Source organism: Schistocerca gregaria, chromosome 1, assembly GCF_023897955.1.
Source record: "Schistocerca gregaria isolate iqSchGreg1 chromosome 1, iqSchGreg1.2, whole genome shotgun sequence".
Taxonomy (NCBI): Eukaryota; Metazoa; Arthropoda; class Insecta; order Orthoptera; family Acrididae; genus Schistocerca; species Schistocerca gregaria.
In genome coordinates, this window is record NC_064920.1 from 189,258,861 (window position 1) to 189,284,880 (window position 26,020).

Sequence of the window (26,020 nt, forward strand, 5' to 3'; positions counted from 1 at the left end):
TCACACCGTATGACAATTTTGTGTTGAAGATGGCCTACACATAGCTGAAAAATTAGCGAGCATAAAAATTTCATTAAAAATTCAGCAGTGCAACATTTAAAAAAAATCTCTGTGTGTGCGTGTACACACACACACACACACACACACACACACACACACACACACACACACAGAGTATCTTACTTAGCAAAAGGATATTATTAATGTGGTCTTCATTCCAAAGACCGGTTTGTTGCAGCTCTCCAAGCTACTCTATTCTGCGCAAGTCTCTTCATCTCTGAACAACTACTGCAACCTACATCCACTTTAATCTGCTTACTGTGTTCAACTCTTGGTCTCCCTCCACAATATTTACCACTTACACTTCCTCCAATACTAAACTGATGATTCTTTGATGTCTGTGATTGTATTCTATCAACTGAACCCTTCTTTTAGCCAATCTGTGCGGCAAATTTCTTATCTCCCTAATTCTATTCTGGACCTCCTCATCAGATACATGACCAAGCCGTCGAATCTTCAGCACTGTTCAGTGGCACCTCATTTAAACAGGATTTATTCTCTTCTTGTCTGAACTGTTTATTGCCCCTTTCACGTGTGGCTGCAATGCAGACAAATACCTTCAGAAAAGACTTCCTCATAGTTAAATATATATCTGATGTTAACAAATTTCTCTTCTTCACAAACACTTTTCTTGCCCTTGCCAGTTTACCTTTTATATCCTCTCGACTTCAACCACTGACAGTTATTTTACAGCACTAATAGCAAAATTAATCTATCAATTTTAGTGTTTCATTTCCTAATCTAATTTCCTCAGCAACATCTGTTTTAATGTGACTAAATTTGGTTATCCTTGTTGATGAAACTTCCTGGCAGATTAAAACTCTGTGCCGGACTGAGACTCGAACTCGGGACCTTTGCCTTTAATGGGCAAGTGCTCTACCATTTGAGCTACCCAAGCACGACTCGTGCCCCGTCCTCATAGCTTTACTTCTGTCAGTACCTCGTCTCCTACTTTCCAAGCTGTGAGGACGGGGCGTGAGTCGTGCTTGGATAGCTCAGATGGTAGAGCACTTGCCCGTGAAAGGCAGAAGTCCTGAGTTCGAGTTTTGGTCCGGCACACAGTTTTAATCTGCCAGGAAGTTTCGTATCAGACCACTCTCCGCTGTAGAGTGAGAATCTCATTCTGGATCCTTGTTGATATTCATCTTATATCCTCTTTCAAGACACCATCCATTCAATTCAATTGCTCTCCCAAATTGTTTGCTCTGTCTGACAGAATTACCATTTCATCAGAAAACCTCAAATTTTTTATTTCTTCTCTCTTAGTTTTCATTCCTTCTCCAAATTTTTCTTTGTTATCCGTTACTGCTTGCTCAATGGACAGACTGAATAACAGCATAAACTACAATCATGTCTCGTTCCCTTTTCAACCAGTGCTTCCCTTACAAGCCCCTCAACTCTTGCAACTGCTGTCTGGTTCCTGGACAATTTGTAAGTAACCTTTCACACCTATATTTTACCCCTGCTACTTTCATAATTTCAAAAGTGTATTCCAGTCAATATAGTCGAAAACTGTCTCTAAGTCTGCAAATGCTGTAAACATAGATTTGCCTTACCTTAAACCAATCTTGTAAGAGAAGTTATAGGGTCAGTATTGCCTTGCATTTCCCTACACTTCTCTAGAATCCAAACTGATTTTCCCGAATGTTGGCTCTACCAGTTTCTTCACTCTTCTTAAATAAATTGTGTCAGTATTTTACAACCATGACTTATTAAACTGATAGTTCAATAGTATTCACACTTGTCAGCACTGCTTTCTTTGCAATTGGAATTATTACATTCTTCTTGAAGTTCTGGGGTATTTCACCAGTCTCATACATCTCACACATCAGGTGGACTATTTTTGTCATGGCTGTCCCCAAGATATCAGTAGTTTCGATGGTACGTCATCAACTGTAAGGCCCTTGTTTCCACTTAGGTCTTCCAGTGCTCTGTCAAATTCATCTCGCAGCATCGTGTCTTCCATGACATCTTCAACTACCTTTCACTCATACAGTCCCTCGATACATGGAGAACAGTGATACAACTGACAAGCTGCAGGGACGGATTCTTGGCTGGGAATGGAGGGAAAAAGTCCTATGAACATGCGTCTCGAAATGTATCATTGATATACAAGGTGGTGCTGACGAATGACAGTTCCTCTGATCATGAGCTGTGTGTTTCTTTTCTGTTGCAGGCTGTGCAATTGACAACATACTGCAAGCAGCAGAGTGGTTCGGTATTCAAGTCAGGAACAAGCGGAGATCATGTCTATGAATGGCCAAGAAGATGGAAACTGTTGTGGTCACACAAACTCCCAAAACTCGTTTGAAATGCTGTATGATGTGACTGGTGCCTGTGAGAGTATTTGTTCTGGTATAGCCATGCTGTCTCTCAACCATTTCCATCTGCTTGGTTGTACACAAACACTATCTCGGTTAGTTCCCAATATGAATACCGAACTATTCTGCTGCTTACAGTACGCTGCATCAATCACACAGCCTGTAACACACAAGGAACATGCGGCACATGATCAGAGAACATTCATTTGTCAGTGCCCTCTATTGTGGCAATGATACATTTCCGAACACATGTTAACAGGAACCATTTTCCTCCATTTCCAGTCAGGAATCTATCTCAGTAGTTTGTCGGGTTTATTTCTGTTCACCCTGTATACTCCTTCAACCTTTCCCTTATTTGCTTAGTACTGTTTTCCTTCTGAGCTCTTGATATTCAAACAGCTGCTTCTATTTCCTCCATATGCTTCTTCAATTTTTCTATAAGCAGTATCTATTATTTTCCCTAGTTATATATGCTGCTGTAGTGTTACATTTGTTCTCTCGCTATTCCTGCTAAGCCGTTTTGCACTTTCTGTCAATCTCTCTCTCTCTCTCTCTCTCTCTCTCTCTCTCTCTCTCTCTCTCTCTCTCTCTCTCTCTCGATGTGTGTGTGTATTCCCTTTTGCCTGTTGCATTTGCTGCATTTTTATATTTTGTCCTTTCATCAATTACATTTATTACCTCCTGTGATATTCAAGGATTTCTAACAGGCTCTCTCTTTTTACTTATTTGAACCTCCACTGCCTCCACCATTTCATCTCTCATAGCTACCTGTTCATCTTCTACTGTTTTTCTTTCCTGTTTCAGTCAGTCACCATCTGAGTTTCCTTCTGAAATCTCAATAACATCCGGTTCTTTCAACGTATCTAGGTCCTATCTCCATAGTTTCCAACCTTTTTGCAATTTCTTCAGTTTTAATTCAGAGTTCATAACTAATGAATTGTGATCAGAGTGCCTTTCTGCCCTTGGAAATGTCTTACTGTCTACAATATGATTCCAATGCCTGTCATAGATTTATATAATCAATCCGACATCTTCCAGTTCCTCCAGTTCTCTTCCATGTATACAATCTCCTTTCATTTTTTTAACCAAACATAAACATTGATTAAACTATGCTCTGTGCAATCTTTTCTAGTGGTTTCATCTTTCATTTCTTTCCTCTATTCCACAATCATCGAAAATTTTTACTCCACTTCTTTTCCTACTGTTGAATTCTAGCCCCCCCATCACAAATTTTCTCTCCCTTAACTATGAGAAATTTCTTTTATATCATTATGCATTCTTTCAATTTTTACATCATCTGTAGAGACAACTTTTACTACTGTGGTGGGTGTTAGCTTTGTACCTATTTTGGCTATGATAATGATCTCACTATGCTGTTCATAACAGCTTCGCTGCATTTTCTTATTCATTATTAGAACTATCCCTGCATTACCAATATTTTATTGTGCATATGTAACCCTGCATTTGCCTATCCGGAGGTATTGTTTCTCCTACCACTGAACTTCCCTATCCATGTCCCTTTTTAAATTTTCTAACCTATCTGCTCAACTAAAGGATCTAACATTCTATATTCTGACCCACAGAATACCAGTTTTGTTTCCCATGATGACAACATCCTTCTGAGTAGTCTCCACTCGGAGATCAGAATGGTTGACTATTTTACCTCTAGAATATTTTACCAAGATAATGCTTCCATCATTTAACCTTACAGTAATGTTGTCATATTGGTTGTAGTTTCCCCTTGTTCTCAGCTGCTTGCAATATCAGCACAGCATGGCCAGGTTGTTTGATGTTAAAAGGTCAGTTCAGCCAATCATCCAGACTGCTGCCCCTGTAACTATTGAAAAGGATACTGTCCCTCTTCACGAACCACAAATTCGTCTGGGCTCAACAGATATCCCTCCAACATGTTTTTTTCTACAGTATGGTTGTCTGTATCATTGAGGCAGGCAGGCCACCCCGCCATGGTAAGTTCTGTGGTTCATTGGTAAGAGTGAAAGGATAGCATTCACAAAAAATACTTGTAATGAGCTCAATGTATCATGACGTGGCGCCTGTAAAAAAACCCGCAGTCAGCCTAACTGGTGAGCATAGCCCAAAAGTACAATGAGGGACCAACACAGAAATCAGAGTGCCAACAGTGGGAAGTGTTCATATAGCAAATGCGAGTGAGTGTTGGCTAAAGTAAACAAGAGTATGGTCTAGAGCTAGCTTGAGGCTGATCTCTCAGTCCACAAGCTCACACAGTCCACAAGCTCATGCCAGGGAAGTTATGCATCTGAAGCAATGAAAGTGACACTCCCGCTGCTTATGATGGAGTTGCAAATCCCTTCGTCTCTCCATCACAAACAACTCATCATCTAATACACAGGAATCCGAGGATGATACCAAATCCCTTGCTCCTTTAAGAGACACACAGGGCTGAAAATGCCCTGGTCTCACCATAGGCAACAGGGATATCTGCCTGGGGTTCTGCTAGGAGTATTCCAGCAGGACATCAGAGATGACATTGGTGGTGGTGATTGTCTGATGCTCCACCACCAGAGGTGGTCAAGAGATGTCTAGAAGGAGGGCAGGCACTTAATCCTAGCTGTGTTGAAGATGGAGGGAGGTTCTCCACTTCCATCAGACCCCCCTGGAATGCAGGTTGCCTATGTGGCAATTTTCTCCAGTTGAGGGCACAAGTCATAAGGCAAGCAACATAAAGGCAATGGGAATGTCTGTGGGTGTAGCTCAGTGGTGTCAGCAAGGGTTGGTTGACCCTTCCTGCCCATGGCAAGGGCTCCTGTTTGCCTGAGATATGGACATGCTGCTCATTTTGATGAAAGCATAGCTGGTTCACATGGTGTGTCGGGCACTGCCAACCAACCGCAATTATTATACAACTTTGCTGCCCCTTATGCCCCATCACAATGCCTTGCGTCTATCCAGGTGACTGCACAAATAAGCATGCCTGGACTGTGGAATTTTGCCCATACCTTGGAATGGCCCATGTGTAAGAGGTTATGGCACTGGGCACAACAGGTCAAGAAGATTGCATGACTGATGGTCATGCAGCACTCCTGCCGGACTGCGCCTGCTGATTGGAGTTGCCCAGTAAGATCCGAATAAACTGATAAGAGCATCCTCTTGAGGTACTGTTTTCTTTGTGACTTTAATGTCTTTGACCAAACACTTGATCTCTTCACTTGGAGCAAGATAGAACACCTCAGTTGTCAGGTGCTGAATTTCAATCTGGCAGCAGAATGTTTCAAAAATCCTCAGCCAGGAACTGACGACCATTGTTGAAGACTAAGGTGGACAGCACACCCCCAAAAGAGAAAATAGCAACTAAGACCAAATCTTAGTGTGTGATATCATGGAGGAAAACTGAGCAACATAAGAGAAATTAGACAAGTTGTTTATCACCAACAGCCACTTGGCCCCCATCAAGGGACCAACAAAGTCCAAATGCAGCTGATCCACGGGTGCTCTGCCATGAGCTATGGAGAAAATTTTTGTGGTGGAGGCACCTGGTTGTGGGCATCCACTAAACAGACACACACCACATGTTTTATGGCAGAATCAATTGCTGGCCAATGGAGATGTCACCAGGTATGCACTTTTATGTGGGACATTCCTCAATGGGAGGCATGTAAAATTTGCAGAATGTGTAGTCACAGCAGTGGTGACATAATGAAGGAGAAGTAGGAGATTAGTTTTTAATGTCCAATCAACAAAGAGGTCATTAGAGACAGAGCACAAGCTCAGATTACAGAAGGAGATGGGAAAGGAAATCAGCTGTGCCCTTTCAAAGTAACTATCCCAGCATTCACCTGAATGATTTGGGGAATTCACAGAAAACCTAAAACAGGATGGTCGGCAGTGGGTTTGAACAGTTGTCCTCCCAAATGCGAATCTAGTGTGCTAATGAATGCGCCACCTCACTCAGTTGGGTGGAATAACAATTCTGATCTGTAGCTAGCAGTAGAACACCCTTTACAGCATTGAACCTATCATAAAGTTTGAAATATGTCAAAGGCAATGGATCTGATGCTTTGGGAAAACATTCTGGTCATACCTGCTGGACCACTGTAATGATGCTGTGCAGGAGAGGCTCCTCACTCGTAGCTGCAGCGACTTCCCATGCAGTCAGTGCAAAGACAGTATCCTGCAGGTTTTGAGCCAGTGCAAGACAGCCTGCCTCCTACTTCTCGAAGTAGACATCGAGATCGATTGGTAAGCATGACAAAGTGTCTGCAGTCTCGTGCTGGGAGGTGAGACGGTAGTGAGAGTCATAAGAATGGTTACTGAGAAACAAGACCCAATGCTGTAAATGCTGTGCTCTTCCGTCCAGCAGCTTGGACTTGGGGCCAAAAAGGAAGGTGAGTGGCTTTATGGTGTGCAACGAGGTGGAACTTAAATGTCACAGAAGAATACATGGAACTTTTTTATGCTGTTTTTGAGCACATGTGCCTATTTCTTGATATAGGAATAATTTCTCTGTGCTGCTGGAAAAGCCTTGGACATGAACAAAATAGGCTGCTCAGAGCCATCAGGATTTCTGTAAGAGAAAGTGGCACCAGTGCCATACTGGGACACACCTGTGGCCAGAGTTGAAGACCTATTCTGATACTGAACTAGGCCAAACAAGGACTGGAACATGCTGCTTCAATTACTGAAACACCAGCTGACAAGCCTCCGAACCCTCAAACTTCACTCCCTTCTTACAAAGCTGATTCAATGGATGACAAAAGTGAGCAGCTCTTGGAATGAATTTCACATAATAATTTATCTTCCCTCAATAGGACTGCAGTTCCCTAATATTCTTACAATCTGGTACTTTGTCCATCACTGCAACATATTCTTCCATTGGAAGTATGCCATCCTTACTTAACACATGCCCTAAGTACGGCACTGCTGGAGCAAAACAACTACAACATTTCTAAAAAGTTCACAACACAGCCTGTTGTCTAACAGTTGCTGAAAAACCGGCTACAAATATGGAAAATGCTGTTCTCTTGTGGAGCCAAAAAACCAAATGCCATCCAAAGAAGTGACCAGCATAGAATGTCTTTGACAAGTCACTTGGGAAACACTGAAATATTCATAGAGATGAAGCTACACCAAATGGTAAATGGTTAAGTTGGTACATCCCAAAAAGAGTATTTAATACTAAAATGCACCAAGACTCAGCATCCAATGGCAATTGCAAGAATGAGTGCCTGAGGTCAATTTTGAAAAAAATATTGACGATTAGCCAACTTAGCCAACAACTTCCCCGAATGTGGTGTGGGATAAACATATACTTCCTTTGTGCACTAACTGTGTGTTTAAAACTGCCGCAAAACTGAACATTGCCATTGGGTTTCTGGATCATGACCATTGGGGTGGCCCACTATCAGAATGAAACCAGTGACAACAGCCCAAGATTTTGCCATCTGTTGAGTTATACCTACAGTTTATCTCATGGCATGGGGTGGACTCAACAGAACTTAGAAGCTACCGATGATTTCAGTGTAATGTGGGCCTCAAAATTGGTGGCTCAACCCTGATCCTTACAAAAGAAGTTTCTCAAATGACTGTAGCAATGCCTCAAAATTTTAAAATAGCGTTACACGAGAGACAAGGTTAACTTTGTTGCTACTTCAAATTCAATAATTGTGAGAGCATCAAGATCGAGAATATATTCCGCCAACTTCAAATTTGCAACCAAATGTGTGAGGTGTGCCCACATATTTGTGTTTTGGCCTCAACTAGTAGCTGTTCTCGATCAGACTGGTTGAGGCCCTTGTGTTCAATTGAAACCTCATGCCACACCCAGCTATCTCCAAGTCTTCCACAATATGGTGAGGCTGCAGGACTGCTGATGAGCTGGTGTAATTGATTGCTAACACAGGAACATTACTCCACGGCGCGAGCAGCATTTTCTGCATGTAGCTACTAAATGTTCCAGCATGTGTCAGGCTTCACAAGTTACACAGAAATAGTGGCGTTACCTCCTTTTGTGTGAAGACCAAAAATCTGGGCCAGAATGCTATACCTGTAGTGGTGAGTCCTTTGCAGGGGAAGGACGGTGCTCTGTGCCTGCAGTGAACTTAGTGGGGGGACTCAAGTGGCAGCAACTGAGTAGCTGGCCAGTTTCAGGATGCTGTATTACCCTATGTCACAATGCTTGACTGACCAACTTTGTGGTGTGCTCATTAAAGCCTGAATAGCCTTCGATTTAGCTGTGTCCTGCTAGCGTGACTCATCAACTTCCAACACCTGTCAATCTGCAAAAACATTTTGGCTTCAGCAATAAACACCTCTGCTTCTGCACTTTGTGTTATGCCTTCTAAGACTGGATCTGATTGTGCTAATGCCTTAGTCTGTACTGCACTGCCTGGCAGTAGCCACACTACAAAATAGCAAATTAGAGTGTCTGCACACAATAGGCCACATTGTTTACATCCAAAATGTCATCTACGTGCTGACCCCTGCAAGTTGGCTATCTGCACCATGTACAACTGCCTGGAACACTTGTGATGTTGATTAAATTGTAACTATGCAGCTACCACGAGCATCTGCCAACCACAGCCAACTCCTCATCTGACGTACAGGAATCTGGTGGGGGCATCAAACTAACAGAAAGTTTAAATTAAAAATTTTGATGATCTATTTTTAAAAGTGATTACTAACATAAATGTTTACACACCAATCTCCAAGTGTTTCCTTTTTTTTCTGAAACCGCGTATGAATTTCACCTCAGACAGAGAGAGAGAGGGAGCACCGAGAAAATGGTAAGATATTTAAGTACTTTATTGATCATCAAGAGACACTTACTCTTTGTATCATTTCTTCAACTCTTGTCTGTAGTCCCCAAACTTCAAATGAAACTTGGACTAATTTGTAAGAACACATAATGGGAGATGTTTTATCTCGCCATCCTTCAACAAGTGGCCCTCTACCAGTCTTTTGTGATCTGAAGAATCTCAAATCCTGAAAAGAAAACAGTGCAATAAATTCACATGGTTCCATTAGCTACGATAAAGATAATTTTTTAATTAAGTAATATACCATGGATGTCTATTCATATGATTCCACAGTTACAGATACCCATAAATAAAAGAAAGGTAGATACCAAACTTAAACAAGTTGTTTCATTGAAAAACATTTGGTACTAGCAATAGAAAACTAAACAGACATTTAATGGTGTGCAAACTGCCATGTGTTGTTGTTGCCTTCAGTAAGAAACAGAGGCCCGATAAGATGCCTTTCAAGTTCCAGACAGAATAACATTCACCGTAGCAGCTCAGAGAAAGAAAACATTAATACAGTACTGGTCAACTGCAGAAGCATCTATGGAAAGGTCCTGGAACTAATCTTGCTTCTAAAAGGTAACAACACCCTCATAACAGAAGGACAGAAAACTGACTGAAACCTCTGGTAAATAGCAATGAAATTCTTCAATGAGTGGAATGTTTATATCAGATAGGTTGAATGCTGGGGCTGGAGGTGTGTTTGTACCAACAAAAATTATGATAATCTCTAGTGAAATTGGTACAGATTCAGAATGTGAAATAACTTGGGTGAAGATAAGTGTTAAAGGTGGATTAAACATGGTCACACTGGATGCTTTTACAGACCTCCTGCCTCAGCAACAGTAGTGGCGGAGCAGTGGAAGGTCAACATGGAGAATATTTTGGATAAATTTCCTGGTCACGTCTTGAGTTTTAGATGAAGATTTTAATATACCAGCTACTGACTGGGAGACTCTAGTGATCAGGGTGGGTAGCAGGAAGAGAGAATTGCGTGAAACTGTTCTAAGTGCCTTATCTTAAAATTACCTTGAGCAGTTAATCTGAGAACTGACTCATGAAGATAACATCTTAGATTTGCTGATGACAAACAGACCCAAGTTTTATGACTCAGTGTAGGACATCAGTGATCATAGGGCCATTGCAGCATGACTGAATACAGTTGTGAATAGGAATACAGCGAAATGCATAAGGATCTTTCTGCTCAGCAAGAAACAGATTTCAGATTACCTGAGCTGTCAGCACACAAATTTGCACCACTAACAACACTGCATATCAACAGACAAAATTCGACAGCATTTTACAACCATGATAGGAAGCTACTAGAAAAGAAAAGAGAGCTTCAGTACAAATTTAAGTGTAGCCAAACCCTCACAGGCAAACAAAAACAAAAGGAGCCAAAATTAGAGTGAGGGCCAGCATGAAGAGTTCAATGAATATGAAAGTAAAACTAACTACAAACGTCACAAAAACCCTATGAAGCTCTGTTCTTACATTAGATCAATAAACGGATAAAGCCCGCTGTCTAAACAGACTGTCACCATCATGGAACTGAAACAGAGAATGACACAGAGAAGGCCGAAGTACTTAACGTCTTTTTACAAAACTGGTAATTGTTACATAGAGGAAGATAAAATTGTAGTTCCTCCTCTAAATCATCACAAGAGCACCAAAATGACAGATATCAAAATAAGTGAGCAAGGAATAGAAACCCAACTGAAATTTCTCAACAGAGGAAAAGCCACTGAACCTGATGGGATACCCATTCGATTCTACACAGAGTATGTGAAAGAACTTGTCCTTCAAGCAATGGTGTACTATAGGTCTCTATAGGAGCAAATTAATTCCTAATGATTGGAAAAATCAAAGGTCATTCCCATTTTCAAAAAGGGTCATTGAAAAAAAGCACAAAACTGCAGTCCTATACCTCCGACATCTGTCTGTTGAAGAATTTTGGAACATGTTTCATACTCGAATAAAGACAGAGAATCTCCTTTGTAGGAACCAACATGCATTCCAAAAACAATGATCATGTCAAACCCATCTCACTCTGTCCAACCAAGAGATTCAGAAAGCAGTATATAAAGGCACCCAGATGGATGCCATGTTCCTCGACTTTTGGAAGGCATTCAATATAGTTTAGCCCTGCTAACTAATGAACAAAATACAAGCATATGGGATAACAGACCAACTGTGTGATTGGACTGAAGAATTTCTAGCAAAGAGAATACAACACGCCATTCTGAATGGAGAAGATCCTTCATATATAAAAGTACCTTTGGGCATGGCACTGGGGACTGTTACAGAACCATTACTATTCACAATATTGAGTATATAAATGACCTTGTTGGTAACATAGGAAGTTCCATAAGGCTTTTCACAGATCAATCTATGTATTCAGAGAAGTAGCAAAGCAACAAAATGGTAGCAAAACGCAGGAAGACCTACAGAGGATCGTCAACTGGGACTATGTGTGGCAACTGTCCCTTAACATAAACAAATGAAACATATTACAAAATGTAGGCAGAAAGACTCTTCATTGTATGATGATGTATTGCACAACAATCAGTGGAAGCAGTTACTTCCATAAAATATCTAGGAATATGTATACAGAACAATTTGAAGTGGAACGAACACATAAAAGTAATCACGAGTAAGGCAGGTGCCAGACTGAAATTCATTGGGAGAACTATCTTAGGAAATGCAGCCCATCAACAAAGGAAGGGGCTTACAAAACAATCATTTGGCAAATACTTGAATACGTATGGGATCAATACCAGATACGATAGGGAAGATCCAAACAAGAGCGGCATGTTTTGTTAGAGATTCATTTAGTAAGTGTGGAAACATGATGGAGTAATCCATTTCTGGTGGCAGACACTGCAAAAAGCATTCTGCACCACAATAATGGTCCATTGTCAAATGTTCCGAGAGTGTACACTCCTAGAAGAGTATAACAATATGTTTCTTCCTCCTACGTATATCTCGCAAAAAGATTCTCAAGATAAAATCAGAGAGACTCAAGCCCACACAGAGGCTTACCTGCAATTGTTGTTCACGTGAAACATATGCATGTGGAACAAGAAAAAGAGGAAGCAACTCTGGTATGGGAAGGACCCTGTGCCACACATGGTAAGCTGGCTTACAGAGTGTAGATGCAGAGGTAGGTGTAAGACAACAGGTCTGATGCAGTTCTTCACAATAGCTTGCCATGATCAAGTGTGCATACCAAAGCCACTTTAACCAGCTTACTGTAGCCCAAACTTTATCTCCCTCAACAATTTTTAGTTCCACACTTTCCTTCATTGAAAAATCATATACTTCTTGATGTCTCATGACACATGCCATCACCCTAACCATTCTTTCAGTACATTTGTGTCTACAAAGAACTTCTCTTCCCAATTCAAATCAGTGCCTCTTCGCTAGTTACTCATCTACCCATCTAACGTTCAACATCCTTTTCAAACATCATATTTCACAATCTTCCATCCTGTTCTTGTGTGAACCATTTATTATCCAAATTTCACTTCACATAAAGTCATACTCCATAAAAATACTTAGCTAACAAATTTACATTCTACTGATCTGATGGAATTACATTTTCCTGCAGACATATGAGTCTCAACTTTATATTCGATTAGGATAGAAGCTGAAGCATGAATTAAAATTTGTGCCACAGCCCGGACTTGAACCCAGGTCTCCTGCTTACTATGCAGATGTGTTAGTGGTGTAATGGTTAGCCCATCGAGTGGTGTAATGGTTAGCCCATTTGCCAATTTACTAGGAGATCCGGGTTTGAGTCCCAGCTATGGCACAAATTTTAATTCACTGCTTCAGCTTCTATCTTTATCAGAAAAAAATTATATTCAATGTTAATAGATTAATCTTTTTCAGAAATAATTTTCTTGCAACCGCCAGTCTGCATTTTATATTTTTTTTATTTCGGCAGTTATGTTCACCAAACAGTAAAACTTAACTATTTCTTTTAGTCTGATTTTTTAATCCAACTCCCTCAGCATCACCTAATTTAATTTAACTACAATCCATTACCTTTGTTTGACCTTTGTTGTTATTAATAACTTTTCATTGTGTTTTGTTAACTTCCAAGTCCTTTGATATCTCTGACAGAAAATCATCATCATTGCCAAAACTAAAGTTTTTATTTATTCTCCTTGAACTCTTAATTCCTTTTTGAAATTCCTCCTTGATTCCCTTTACTGAATGCTCTATGTACAGACTGGATAACAAATATGATAGGCTAAGTGAGGTACACATCACCAACTCCCACTGACCACCGTGCGTATTATGGATGCAAATGCACATGGTGGTCATGGCTAATGCAAGTTGGTGATATGCACCCTTACTGATGCAAACCTGCCTCACACCCTTCTCCGTTACTAGCTTATTTTCATGTCCTTTAACTCTTGGAACAGCAGTCTGGTTTCTGCACAACTTGTAGGTAGCCTTTCGTTCCAAGCGTTTTATCCCCGATAAATCCCCCCCATGAACCATGGACCTTGCCGTTGGTGGGGAGGCTTGCGTGCCTCAGCGATACAGATGGCCGTACCGTAGGTGCAACCACAACGGAGGGGTATCTGTTGAGAGGCCAGACAAACGTGTGGTTCCTGATGAGGGGCAGCAGCCTTTTCAGCAATTGCAGGGGTAACAGTCTGGATGATTGACTGATCTGGCCTTGTAACATTAACACAAACGGCCTTGCAGTGCTGGTACTGCAAACGGCTGAAAGCAAGGGGAAACTACAGCCGTAATTTTTCCCGAGGGCATGCAGCTTTATTGTATGATTAAATGATGATGTCGTCCTATTGGGTAAAATATTCCGGAGGTAAAATGGTCCCCCATTCGGATCTCCGGGCGGGGACTACTCAAGAGGATGTCGTTATCAGGAGAAAGAAAACTGGCGTTCTATGGATCGGAGCGTGGAATGTCAGATCCCTTAATCGGCCAGGTAGGTTAGAAAATTTAAAAAGGGAAATGGATAGGTTAAATTTAGATATACTGGGAATTAGTGAAGTTCGGTGGCAGGAGGAACAAGACTTTTGGTCAGGTGAATACAGGGTTATAAATACTAAATCAAATAGGGGTAATGCAGGAGTAGGTTTAATAATGAATAGAAAAATAGGAGTGCGGGTAAGCTACTACAAACAGCATAGTGAACGCATTATTGTGGCCAAGATAGACACAAAGCCCATGCCTACTGCAGTAGTACAAGTTAATATGCCAACTAGCTCTGCAGATGATGAAGAAATTGAGGAAATGTATGATGAGAGAAAAGAAATTATTCAGGTAGTGGAGGGAGACGAAAATTTAATAGTCATGGGTGACTGGAATTCGTCAGTAGGAATAGGGAGAGAAGGAAACGTAGTAGGTGAATATGGATTGGGGGGAAGAAATGAAAGAGGAAGCCGTATGATAGAATTTTGCACAGAGCATAAGTTAATCATAGCTAATACTTCAAGAATTATAAAAGAAGGTTGTATACATGGAAGAATCCTGGAGATACTAAAAGGTATCAGATAGATTATATAATGGTAAGACAGAGATTTAGGAATCAGGTTTTAAATTGTAAGACATTTCCAGGGGCAGATGTGGACTCTGACCACAATCTATTGGTTATGAACTGTAAATTAAAACTGAAGAAACTACAAAAAGGTGCTAATTTAAGGAGATGGGACCTGGATAAACTGACTAAACCAGAGGTTGTAGAGAGTTTCAGGGAGAGCATAAGGGAACAATTGACAGGAATGGAGGAAAGAAATACAGTAGAAGAAGAATGGGTAGCTCTGAGGGATGAAGTAGTGAAGGCAGCAGAAGATAAAGTAGGGAAAAAGGCGAGGGCTAATAGAAATCTGTGGGTAACAGAAGAAATATTGAATTTAATTGATGAAAGGAGAAAATGTAAGAATGCAGTAAATGAAGCAAGCAAAAAGGAATACAAACGTCTCAAAAATGAGATCGAAAGGGGTGGCAAGAGGACAAATGTAAGGATGTAGAGGCTTGTCTCACCAGGCGTAAGATAGATACTGCCTACAGGAAAATTAAAGAGACCTTTGGAGAAAAGAGAGCCACTTGTAGGAATATCAAGAGCTCAGATGGAAACCCAGTTCTAAGCAAAGAAGGGAAGGCAGAAAGGTGGAACGAGTATATAGAAGGTTTATACAAGGGCGATGTACTGGAAGTGGAAGAGGATGCAGATGAAGATGAAATGGGAGATACGATACTGCGGGAAGAGTTTGACACAGCACTGAAAAACCTGAGTCGAAACAAGGTCCCGGGAGTGGACAACATTCCATTAGAACTACTGACGGTCTTGGGAGAGCCAGTCATGAAAAACTCTACGATCCGGTGAGCAAGATGTATGAGACAGGCGAAATATCCTCAGACTTCAAGAAGAATATAATAATTCCAATCCCAAAGAAAACAGGTGTTGACAGATGTAAAAATTACCGAACTATCAGTTTAATAAGTCACAGCTGCAAAATACTAACGCGAATTCTTTACAGACGAATGGAAAAACTGGTAGAATCCGACCTCGGGGAAGATCAGTTTGGATTCCGTAGAAATATTGGAACACGTGAGCAATAGTGACCCTACGACTTATCTTAGAAGCTAGATTAAGGTAAGGCAAACCTACGTTCCTAGCACTTGTAGACTTAGAGAAAGCTTTTGACAATGTTGACTGGAACACACTCTTTCAAATTCTGAAGGTGGCAGGGGTAAAATACAGGGAGCGAAAAGCTATTTACAATTTGTACAGAAACCAGATGGCAGTTATCAGAGTTGAGGGACATGAAAGGGAAGCAGTGGTTGGGAAGGGAGTGAGACAGGGTTGTAGCCTCTCCCCGATGTTATTCAATCTGTACATTGACCAGGCAGTAAAGGAAACAAAAGAAAAATTTGGAGTAGGTATTAAAATTCATGGAGAAGAAATAAAAACTTTTGAGGTTCGCTGATGACATCGTAATTCTGTCAGAGACAGCAAAGGACTTGGAAGAGCAGTTGAACGGAATGAACAGTGTCTTGAAAGGAGGATATAAGATGAACATCAACAAAAGCGAAACGAGGATAATGGAATGTCGTCAAATTAAATCGGGTGATGCTGAGGGAATTAGATTAGGAAATGAGACACTTAAAGTAGTAAAGGAGTTTTGCTATTTAGGAAGTAAAATAACTGATGATGGTCGAAGTAGAGAGGATATAAAATGTAGACTGGCAATGGCAAGGAAAGCGTTTCTGAAGAAGAGAAATTTGTTGACATCGAATATAGATTTATGTATCAGGAAGTTGTTTCTGAAAGTATTTGTTTGGAGTGTAGCCATGTATGGAAGTGAAACATGGACGATAACTAGTTTGGACAAGAAGAGAATAGAAGCTTTCCAAATGTGGTGCTACAGAAGAATGCTGAAGATTAGATGGGTAGATCACGTAACTAATGAGGAGGTACTGAATAGGATTGGGGAGAAGAGGAGTTTGTGGCACAACTTGACAAGAAGAAGGGACCGGTTGGTAGGACATGTTTTGAGGCATCAAGGGATCACAAATTTAGCATTGGAGGGCAGCGTGGAGGGTAAAAATCGTAGAGGGAGTCCAAGAGATGAATACACTAAGCAGATTCAGAAGGATGTAGGTTGTAGTAAGTACTGGGAGATGATGAAGCTTGCACAGGATAGAGTAGCATGGAGAGCTGCATCAAACCAGTCTCAGGACTAAAGACCACAACAACAACAACCTTCAGAATTTCAAAGAATGCATTCCAGTCAACACTGTCAAAAGCTTTCACTAAATCTATAAAAGCTATGTATGTCCATTTGTTTATCTTCAATCTATTATCTCGAAGAAGTAGTCAGGTCTGTGCTGCTTTGTATGTTCCCCCCCTTCTCCCGAACCTAATCTCATGTTCTTTCAGGTCTGTTTCAACCAGTCATTTCCCCCATCAACCAGTCATTTCCCCCAACTATAGATAATCTGTGTTGGTATTTTGCAACTATTATATTAGTAGGAAAATGGCATTTCACTTCATTTGGTCTCTTCAACTAAGTTACCTGCCAATTATCTTATCGGTCAAATAAAAGGAATATTAATCTAAATCATCATCTTATGATGAGGCACTGAAACAAGTTGGGAGACTAGCAACTATCATATGAAAGTGACTTTGGATTTTTCTGTAATTTAAACTCGTCTTCATTATTGGTATGAGATATTGTCTACCACATGCTCAATTTGCAAGACACAAATTTCTTGGAGAGAGCAAGTTGAGCATTACAGTAGTTATATTTTACTGCCTTTAAGTCTCTGCCATTGTGCCTTGACTGGTGTTCAGTTGGTTGGAGACTTGAGTCAAAGTTACACCTTTTCCACAGATCTCAAGAAACATGTTGGTCTGGTGATGGGATAGGAACATTAATCACACAGCATAACTAACACTGGCATAAGAGCAGCACTATGCAGCTCATGGAGCTCATACCACACACTTTCTGCAACTAAGAAAACCAGCTGGTGAACTATGTTGGAGAACAATAGACACTAACATTTCCTACGTTAAACCATGTAAGTCAAAGCAATTTGAAGCTGTTGCAACTGAAGGACAGTTGCAAAATACTTAAGATACCCATCCTGGGGGGGGCAATGCAGTAATGAACAATCGAGGATGGGACACAAGTAACTATAAGAGAACAGCTTGCTTCTCTGTGAATTAAAGACGCATTGATCACCAAATAAGCACATGAAAATGTGGTAGGTACATGAATTTTTTGCATACAATCTTTCTTCAGCAAATGTCCATAGTCGTGACTGTTTACAGTGATTGATCATTAATTAAAATAAAGTGTCTTTCAATCTATTTCCTTAGAATTTGTCACATTTGTTTACAGTAGAACTTCACTAATCTGTCCTGTAAGAGATTGAGAGCATGGCCGGAACACAAAAAAGGTCATAAGAGGAACACTTTTATTGGCCCATATAATCACAATACAGTACAGTACAATTTTAATTTTCATCTTTAAATACTGCCTGAAAAATTGTTCCATGTTAAAATAGTATCAAAATGAAGAGAAAATGTAACAGCTATGCATACCTTACTACAGTACTGCACTGAGACTTAACTTATTTGCACTTGACTGTTTAAAACATGAGAAATCATGTAATAAAATTGTTCTGTTCTTAAGCAGGATGAAAAGGACTTATGTTCTTTTGCTTAGCAGAGAACACTGATTTTTCTGCAAAGTTCTGCCATGTCCTAAACCACAAAATGTCTGTTAGGGTAGACATAGCGCTTTGTTCAATTTACTGAAGGGCTCCATCAAATGCATTTTTAGCAAATGTATGTGATACTTGAGTACTCAAGCCTTAGGTTCATTGTGTTGATCTTTCTGTTCTCATTGGTTGTTTGAGTTACAGCATCAGTGATTTCGTCATCAGTTAAATCTGAGTACACTGTGCAGTCAACATCCGCGGTACTGATCTACTCACTCACATCACTGGGCTCAATGTCTGGTTGTAAAGGTAGTATCACATTTTTACATTTAGTTGGTGCCATAATTTACTTTTACACACTATAAACTGCAAATTTATAAAACAAATGCATGGACAGTAACACTTACTGATTGAGTACCGTATTTACTCGAATCTAAGCCGCACTCGAATCTAAGCCGCACTCGAATCTAATCCGCATCTGAAAAATGGGGTCTAATGAAGCACTGGATACAACCCGTCGGCTTTGACCAATGACGTCATACATTAGTCATAGATAGTAATGTCTTCACTTTGAGGCATAGATAATAAAACAGTTCTGTGTTCCGGAGAAGCGCTATCATTGTACATTAAAATAATTATTCGTAATGATATTGGGGTAATTTGGAGTATTAGTTTGTTATTGTAGAACAATTTTTAGTGTCTTATTTTCGTTTATAGAAATGGATTGGTCTGTTTGTGGGTATGTAATTTTCGTTACTGTCTGTCTAGGTGAGCTTCGGTTATTCCTCGATATTTCCGTGTGGTAAGCTCACTTTTCCATTTGCTTCTTTCACTGTATTTCACAATTTTGACATATTTCACTGTTTTATTCCACCAATATGTGTATTTTTGTGTTGTGAAGAACGCAATAGAAATTTCTCTGCTGTTGATCTACTTTCGTTTCCCAGCACTAGTATCAGCAAGACACTTTTGAATGTGTACTTGCTATATTACAGGCGAAATCCCCGACACAACTAAAATTGGTATCCCGTCCTTCACTTCGCCTTTACACTGACACTATCTACACATGTCAATTGGCGAGCAAGATACAAATGTTGTGTATAGCTATAGAGCTCTACAATTTGTATCCCGTGTTCCACTTAGGGTTTACCGAAGTGGAGGATACATCGTTCAAGTGAAGAACAGGACAGTAATGCTAGTGAAAACAAAGACATCGACATGTTGGGGTAATAACCAATCATCTAACTGTGGCCAGACAGGTTGTTCAGGTAGGATGTGTGTGGTGTAACATCCATGCACATGATTGTTAATCAACTAAGCACCTTTTTTTCTGAAACATTACTACTTGACCTTCAACAGTTTGTGCTTTCTTTGTATTCTACTGACCAAGTACCTTACTTCTTTTTAAATTTGTTTTGGTTTCCCTGTTTCATAATTTTTAAAAAATTCAGTATTTTTCTTCTTTTTCCAGCTAAAAGTGTTATACACCATCTTGAACATATTAAAATACTTACAGCAAGCACGGTTAAATTTATCTTTTGGTATTGTTGTTACTCCATGCGGTCCAGAAACTTTTACAGTTTTCTGACCATGTCTGTTGCAATACCTCTGTTACATTACATGTGTTTAGATGATTTATTTGGTGTTCGTATTGTGTGGCTGGGTGTGAGTCAGCACGGCGAAGATGGCGCACAGCCACTGTAGGTGAGCTCAGGTATCAAGGTAGTCAGCATGTGGCCAAATATGGGTAAACCTAGAGCAGGGGGACTAGGAAAGTAACTGCTTGCATTGCTTGATGCAGAAGATGGACCAGTAGTGGCAGTGTTAAAGACAGTCTAAAATATGGCTACAGACAAGACTTGTAAATCCAATACTAGATCACATTTCCATAGTAGATTAAATCTGAATACATCTGCAGTCTCGGAAGAATGAGGTGCATCCAATGAAACATTAATATTTTCAGTATCTTGGAAACTACAGATGTTAATACTCTGTAGTGACTGCATATTTTCACTATAACCCTTATCAGTAACCTGATTTCAACAAAAAATGTTTCAGATGATAACATTGCAATGTAGTTTTCACCTCTGAAAGCTACACATCTGTATCTATTTCATATATTGACTTATTACAGTTTTATATCTTTTCCATTATGCAAATGTTTGTCAGAACACCATAGTCTCCACACTCGCAACACAGCAACTGAATGCAGTATGGCATGCCTCATACGTTGTCTTATTTGTGTAGTTAGCTAATGAATATTTTACCTTTTTTTGCCAGTAACTTTATTTTAACATTGATTATGGCTGATATAAAAAAACCACTGTACAGGGTGTTTCAAAAAGAGTACATGTATTCTGAATGCATATATTTATTAAACTTTAAGACATACGAACTTGAAACTTTACACACATATTTATGAACCTCTCAAGTTCAGATTACAGATGTTCAATATGTCCTCCATCAGCGACACAAACAGTATCACATTGAAACTGAAATTCCTCCCACACTTAGGCAAGCATGACCTTTGTCACTGATGTTATGGTAGTACAGATCCGGTTCTTCAACTCTTCCTCGTTCTGTGGGACTGGTGGTACATAAACAAGGTCTTTAATGAAACTCCTCAGGAAGAAGTCAGAGGGTGTGAATTCTGGTGACTGTGGGGCACAGCTTTTACATGCTAAGTCGCCAGCTCCTCGATGACCAATCCAACAGTTCAGTAGTGTTTCATTCAGATATCGACCAGGGTGTATACACGGACAAGGAAAAAAAAAAAAAAAATCCAGATTTCTCGTCGGTTGAAAATACACTTTCTCCCGCATGAAAATACATTTTCCTTGGTGTTATGTGAAAGTATACTATAAATCAAAGTTCAAAACTGGAACACACTTAGAACTCGTGAAAATTGAAGTCACCTTGAAAGTACTTGAGTGGCTGTTGACCACCCAAAATCTACCATCTTCACAGCTGAGTACCACTTGTTATCTCAGCAGGTCCGCCTTCTTCCAGCTCTCAGAACTAAATGACCATCTCCAGTACCAACCTAAGCTCCGCCACTGCCTGATTCTCATTGGCTGAAGGCCATTCCCACCAAAATATACAGTATTCTTAGCCTCTAAAGACTTACTTTGACTTTACGTGACCACCTTCTGCATTAAACTAGCATATTACTATAATATTTAATAAATGGGAGGTTATTAACATTTGGTCCCACTCAGACCATTTGCAATAAGTATAAATAATAGTTGATGATAAATGAATAACACAATCCTCACACAGGTGTGTTTATGTTAAATGATAGTAAAATGTTGTTAAACAGTAACTTTGGCAGCACTGATACAGCACCCTTTTGGCATTCTGAGTTCATTGATGGTTTCATCTTGTACATGCAACTGACCACTTTTAAAATACAGTGTGTTTCAAAAAGAATATACGTATTACAAATTATTATTTTCCCCAAACTATTAATTGTTGCACCACAGTTCGGCTGTTGGAGAAACAAATAGAGAGTCTAGTTTATATTAATAGCCACTAGATTGCAGGGTGAGGTATCAAATTGATGCTCCAAATGGGTGGAAAATTCACAAATGGTATCGACAGCTTCTAGGTACCGGATGTGTATGTAAAGGAAATAGTCCTGACCACCCTCATGTTCCTGAAGGAAATGTTGCACGAATTCAAACTGCTTTCTGACATAGCCCTTCAAAATCAACTCATCGTGCCAGTTGGGAGTTACAACTGCCTACAACAATTTGGTGTGTTTTAAGATGTCGGTTGGTTATGAAGCCATCCAAGTTACAGCTGATGACAAATGCAAACATGTGGCATTTTTTAATGAGATTCTTAATGCTATTGACAATGATAGCACTTACAGACAATGCATCATGTTCAGTGATGAAGTGACTTTCCATGTTAGTGGTCAGGAAAACGAACACAATGTTTGAATTTGGAGCCTACAGAAACCACATCCAGCCATTGAACGTGTAAGAGATTCGCCCAAAGTCAACATGTTTTGTGTAATGTCCTGATCATCTATTTACGGCCCATTCTTCTTTCATGGAAACATGGTTAACAGTCAGCAGTATCTCACTATGTTACAAAACTAGTTGTTTCCGAGGATACAAGAAGACAACTTCATTTTTCAAAAAGATGGGGCACCCTCTCATTGGAGTCGCAAGTGCGTCAACAGGGTGTATAAGACCCGGGACAACCGGGAGATCCGTAAAAAGCCCAGGAATTTTTTCATCCGGGAGAAAACCATGATTAACCCGGGAATTTTTTACAATGACTGCCCGGGAATTTTTTTACAATGACTGGCTATGACAGGCTTACAAAAGCACATTGCAATCTCGATTTCAATGCCTTGGAAAGTAACATGCGGTGTTTGGTGGAATTTGAATTTATATTTTTGTAACACGAAAATATGCAGCGTACATGTTGCTGCTGCACATCAAAGATCTTTCCAAAACGTGCATTATGGAATTAAGAATGGAGACAGTATGTGTTTTTACTATTTAGCTGGTGCATGTAGGTATGTGGTCACCATATCTAAGCTTAATTTATTTTGAGCTGGTGAATATTTTGTGTTTTGTAATGACAGAATGGGATTTATTTTTTATGCATCATTGATGATCAGCTGGGGTATCTGCTACCATTCTTGTAGTGGATTTAACGCAACTTTACTGCTTTTCAATATGCTTTTATTTCTGATTGTATTATAACTATTAACTGTAAGACACTCTTTCCAAATATTTATGATTATTTGATTGAACAAACCAACAATTATGCACATGATCTTCTAGTGTTTGTCAATGTCAATTTCAGGCATTAGAAAAAAATATCCTTTTGATTAATTATTTAATCTTCTCTCATATTTAATACAAATGATTATTTTATTAATTTGCAATTCCAGCGAATCCATAGACTATTTGACTGCAGGATCACAGATACAAATTATTACTGCAGCGAGTTTAGTTGCTAGGCATGAAAGCAGACACATGCAGCTCCACTCTATGACTTCATCAAGGCTACCTTTGTAAACAGAGTTGTGCATAGCCCAATTACCAATCTACTGTGTTTAGCCACTTGAGCCAGGTTACAGGTGCTGTAAAAGACTAGTAATGTCACAAACTGAGTATATTTTTCTTCTTGAACTTTACCCCCATCCCACCAACAATCTGTGCTTTCTTTGTACTCCACAGACCAAGCATCTTCCTTCTTTTTAAAGGTTTTTCAGTTTCCTTATTTCATAATTTGTAAAAACTTCTATATTTTTCTCCTTTTTCCATCAAAAAGTGTTACACACAATAATGTGATGATAAACATCTTAAAACAAGCAAGGTTAAATTTATCTTTATTTTTGTTACTCACATGGTCCGGAAACTTTCCTAATTTCTTGGCCAGGTCTGTAAGAATACATTCATTACTCAAATGCAAGGACATTAACTGCTTATGCCACAGCAAGGATATCACATGTTATAACAGCACCACTTATTCCTGTACTTTGAATTTATGACTAGAAACACTAACTGTGCTTCAAATTTTACTGCTGTACTTGGGCAGGTATTTTAATGAACTCGCTAGTCTGCAGTTAACTTTGACATCCATGTTGGCAGTGATAATCAAACACTGTTCAATCATTATTGCAACATTTCAAAACAGCTGTTAATATTGTTGTTGTTGTGCTCTTCAGTCCAGAGACTGCTTTGATGTAGCTCTCCATACTACTCTATCCTATGCAGCCTTTCATTTCTGGATAACTACTGCCACCTACACCCTTCTGAATCTGCTGAGCGTATTGATCGCTTGATCTCCCCCTACAATTTTTATCCTCCACGCTTCCCTCCAATACTAAATTGGTGATCCCTTAATGCCTAAAAACGTGTCCTGCCAAACGATTCTTTCTTCTAGTCAAATTGTACCACAATTTCCACAATTCTGTTCAGTACCTCCTCATTAGTTAATTGAGCTACCCATCTAATCTTCAGAATTCTTCTGTAACACCACCTTTCGAAAGCTTCTTTTCTCTTCTTGTCTAAACTGTTGATGTTTCACTTCCATACATGGCTACACTCCACACAAATACCTTCAGAGAGGACTTCCTAACAGTTAAATATAAACTCGATGTTAACAAACTTCTCTTCTTCAGAAACACTTTCCTTGCCATAGTCAGTCTATATTTTATATCCTCTTTACTTCGACCATCAGTTATCCCTCCTTAAATAGTAAAACTCCATCTACTCATTTCCTAATCTAATACCATCAGCATCATCTGATTTAATTTTCCTGCATTCCATTATCCTCTTCTGCTTTTGTTGATGTTCATCCTATACCCTCCTTTCAAGACACTGTCCATTCTGTTTAACTGCTCTTCCAGGTCCTTTGCTGTCTCTAATAGAAATACAATGTCATCGACGAACCTCAAAGTTTTTATTTCTTCTCCATAGAATTTGATACCTACTACGAATTTTTCTTTTCTTTCCTTTACTGCTTGCTCAATATACAGATTGAATAACATAGGGGATAGGCTACAATCCTGTCTCACACCCTTCCCAACCACTGCTTCCCTTTCATGTCCCTCAACTCTTGTAACCGCCTTCTGGTTTCTGTACAAATTGTAAATAGCCTTTCGCTCCCTGTATTTAACCCTGCTGCCTTCAGAATTTGAAGAGAGTATTCCAGTCAACGTTATCAAAAGCTTACTCTAAGTCTACAAATGCTAGAAACATAGGTTCCTCTTTCCTTAACCTATCTTCTAAGATAAGTCATAGGGTCAATACTGCTACATATTCCAAAATTTCTACGGAATCCAAACTGATCTTCGCCAAGGTTGGCTTCTATCAGTTTTTCTGTACAGAATTTGAGTTAGTATTTTGCAACCATGACTGATAATTCGGTAATTTTCACACATGTCAACACCTGCTTTCTTTGGGATTGAAATTATTACATTCTTATTGAAATCCAAAGGTATTTCACTCTTGCTCACCAGAAGGAAAAGTTTTGTCATGGCTGGCTCTCCCAAGACTATCAGTAGTTCTAATGGAATGTTTTCTACTCCCCGGGCCTTCCTCTGTCAAATTCTTCATGCAGTATCATATCTCCTGTTTCATCTTCATCTACGTCCTCTTCTGTTTCCATAATACATCTCCCTTTTATAGACTCTCTGCATATTCCTTCCACCTTTCTGCTTTCCCTATTTTGTGTAGGACTATTTTTCCATCTGAACACTATGTTCATACAGGTGGTTCTCTTTTCTCCACAGGTCTCTTTAATTTTCCTGTAGGCAGTATCTATCTCACCCTTAATGATATATGCTTCTACTTCCTTGCATTTGTCCTCTATCCATCCCTTTTTAGCCAATTTGCACTTCCTGTCTATCTTATTTTGAGATGTTTTTATTCCTCTTCACCTGTTTCATTTAATGCATTTTCATATTTCCTCATTTAAATTCAATATCTCTTCTGTTACCCAAGAATTCATACAAGCCCTCTTCTTTTTACCTACTTGATCCTCTGCTGCCTTCACTATTCATCTCTCAAAGGTACCCATTCTTCTTCTGCCTTATTTCTTTCCGCTGTATCTGTCAATCATTCCTAATGCTCTCTCTGAAACACTCTACAACATCTGGTTCTTTCAGTTTATCCAGGTCCC

The 26,020-nt window shown here is 39.6% G+C and overlaps 1 protein-coding gene across 1 annotated transcript in view; it reads right to left on the reverse strand.

The window, feature by feature from the left end:
- LOC126336497 (cytoplasmic phosphatidylinositol transfer protein 1) overlaps positions 1–26,020 on the reverse strand; it is a 93,614-nt gene that overhangs the window by 23,145 nt on the left and 44,449 nt on the right. Inside the window, exon 7 of the mRNA XM_050000249.1 lies at positions 9,186–9,341. Within this exon, the coding sequence (XP_049856206.1) occupies positions 9,186–9,341 (156 nt within the window). The remainder of the gene's footprint in view (positions 1–9,185; positions 9,342–26,020) is intronic.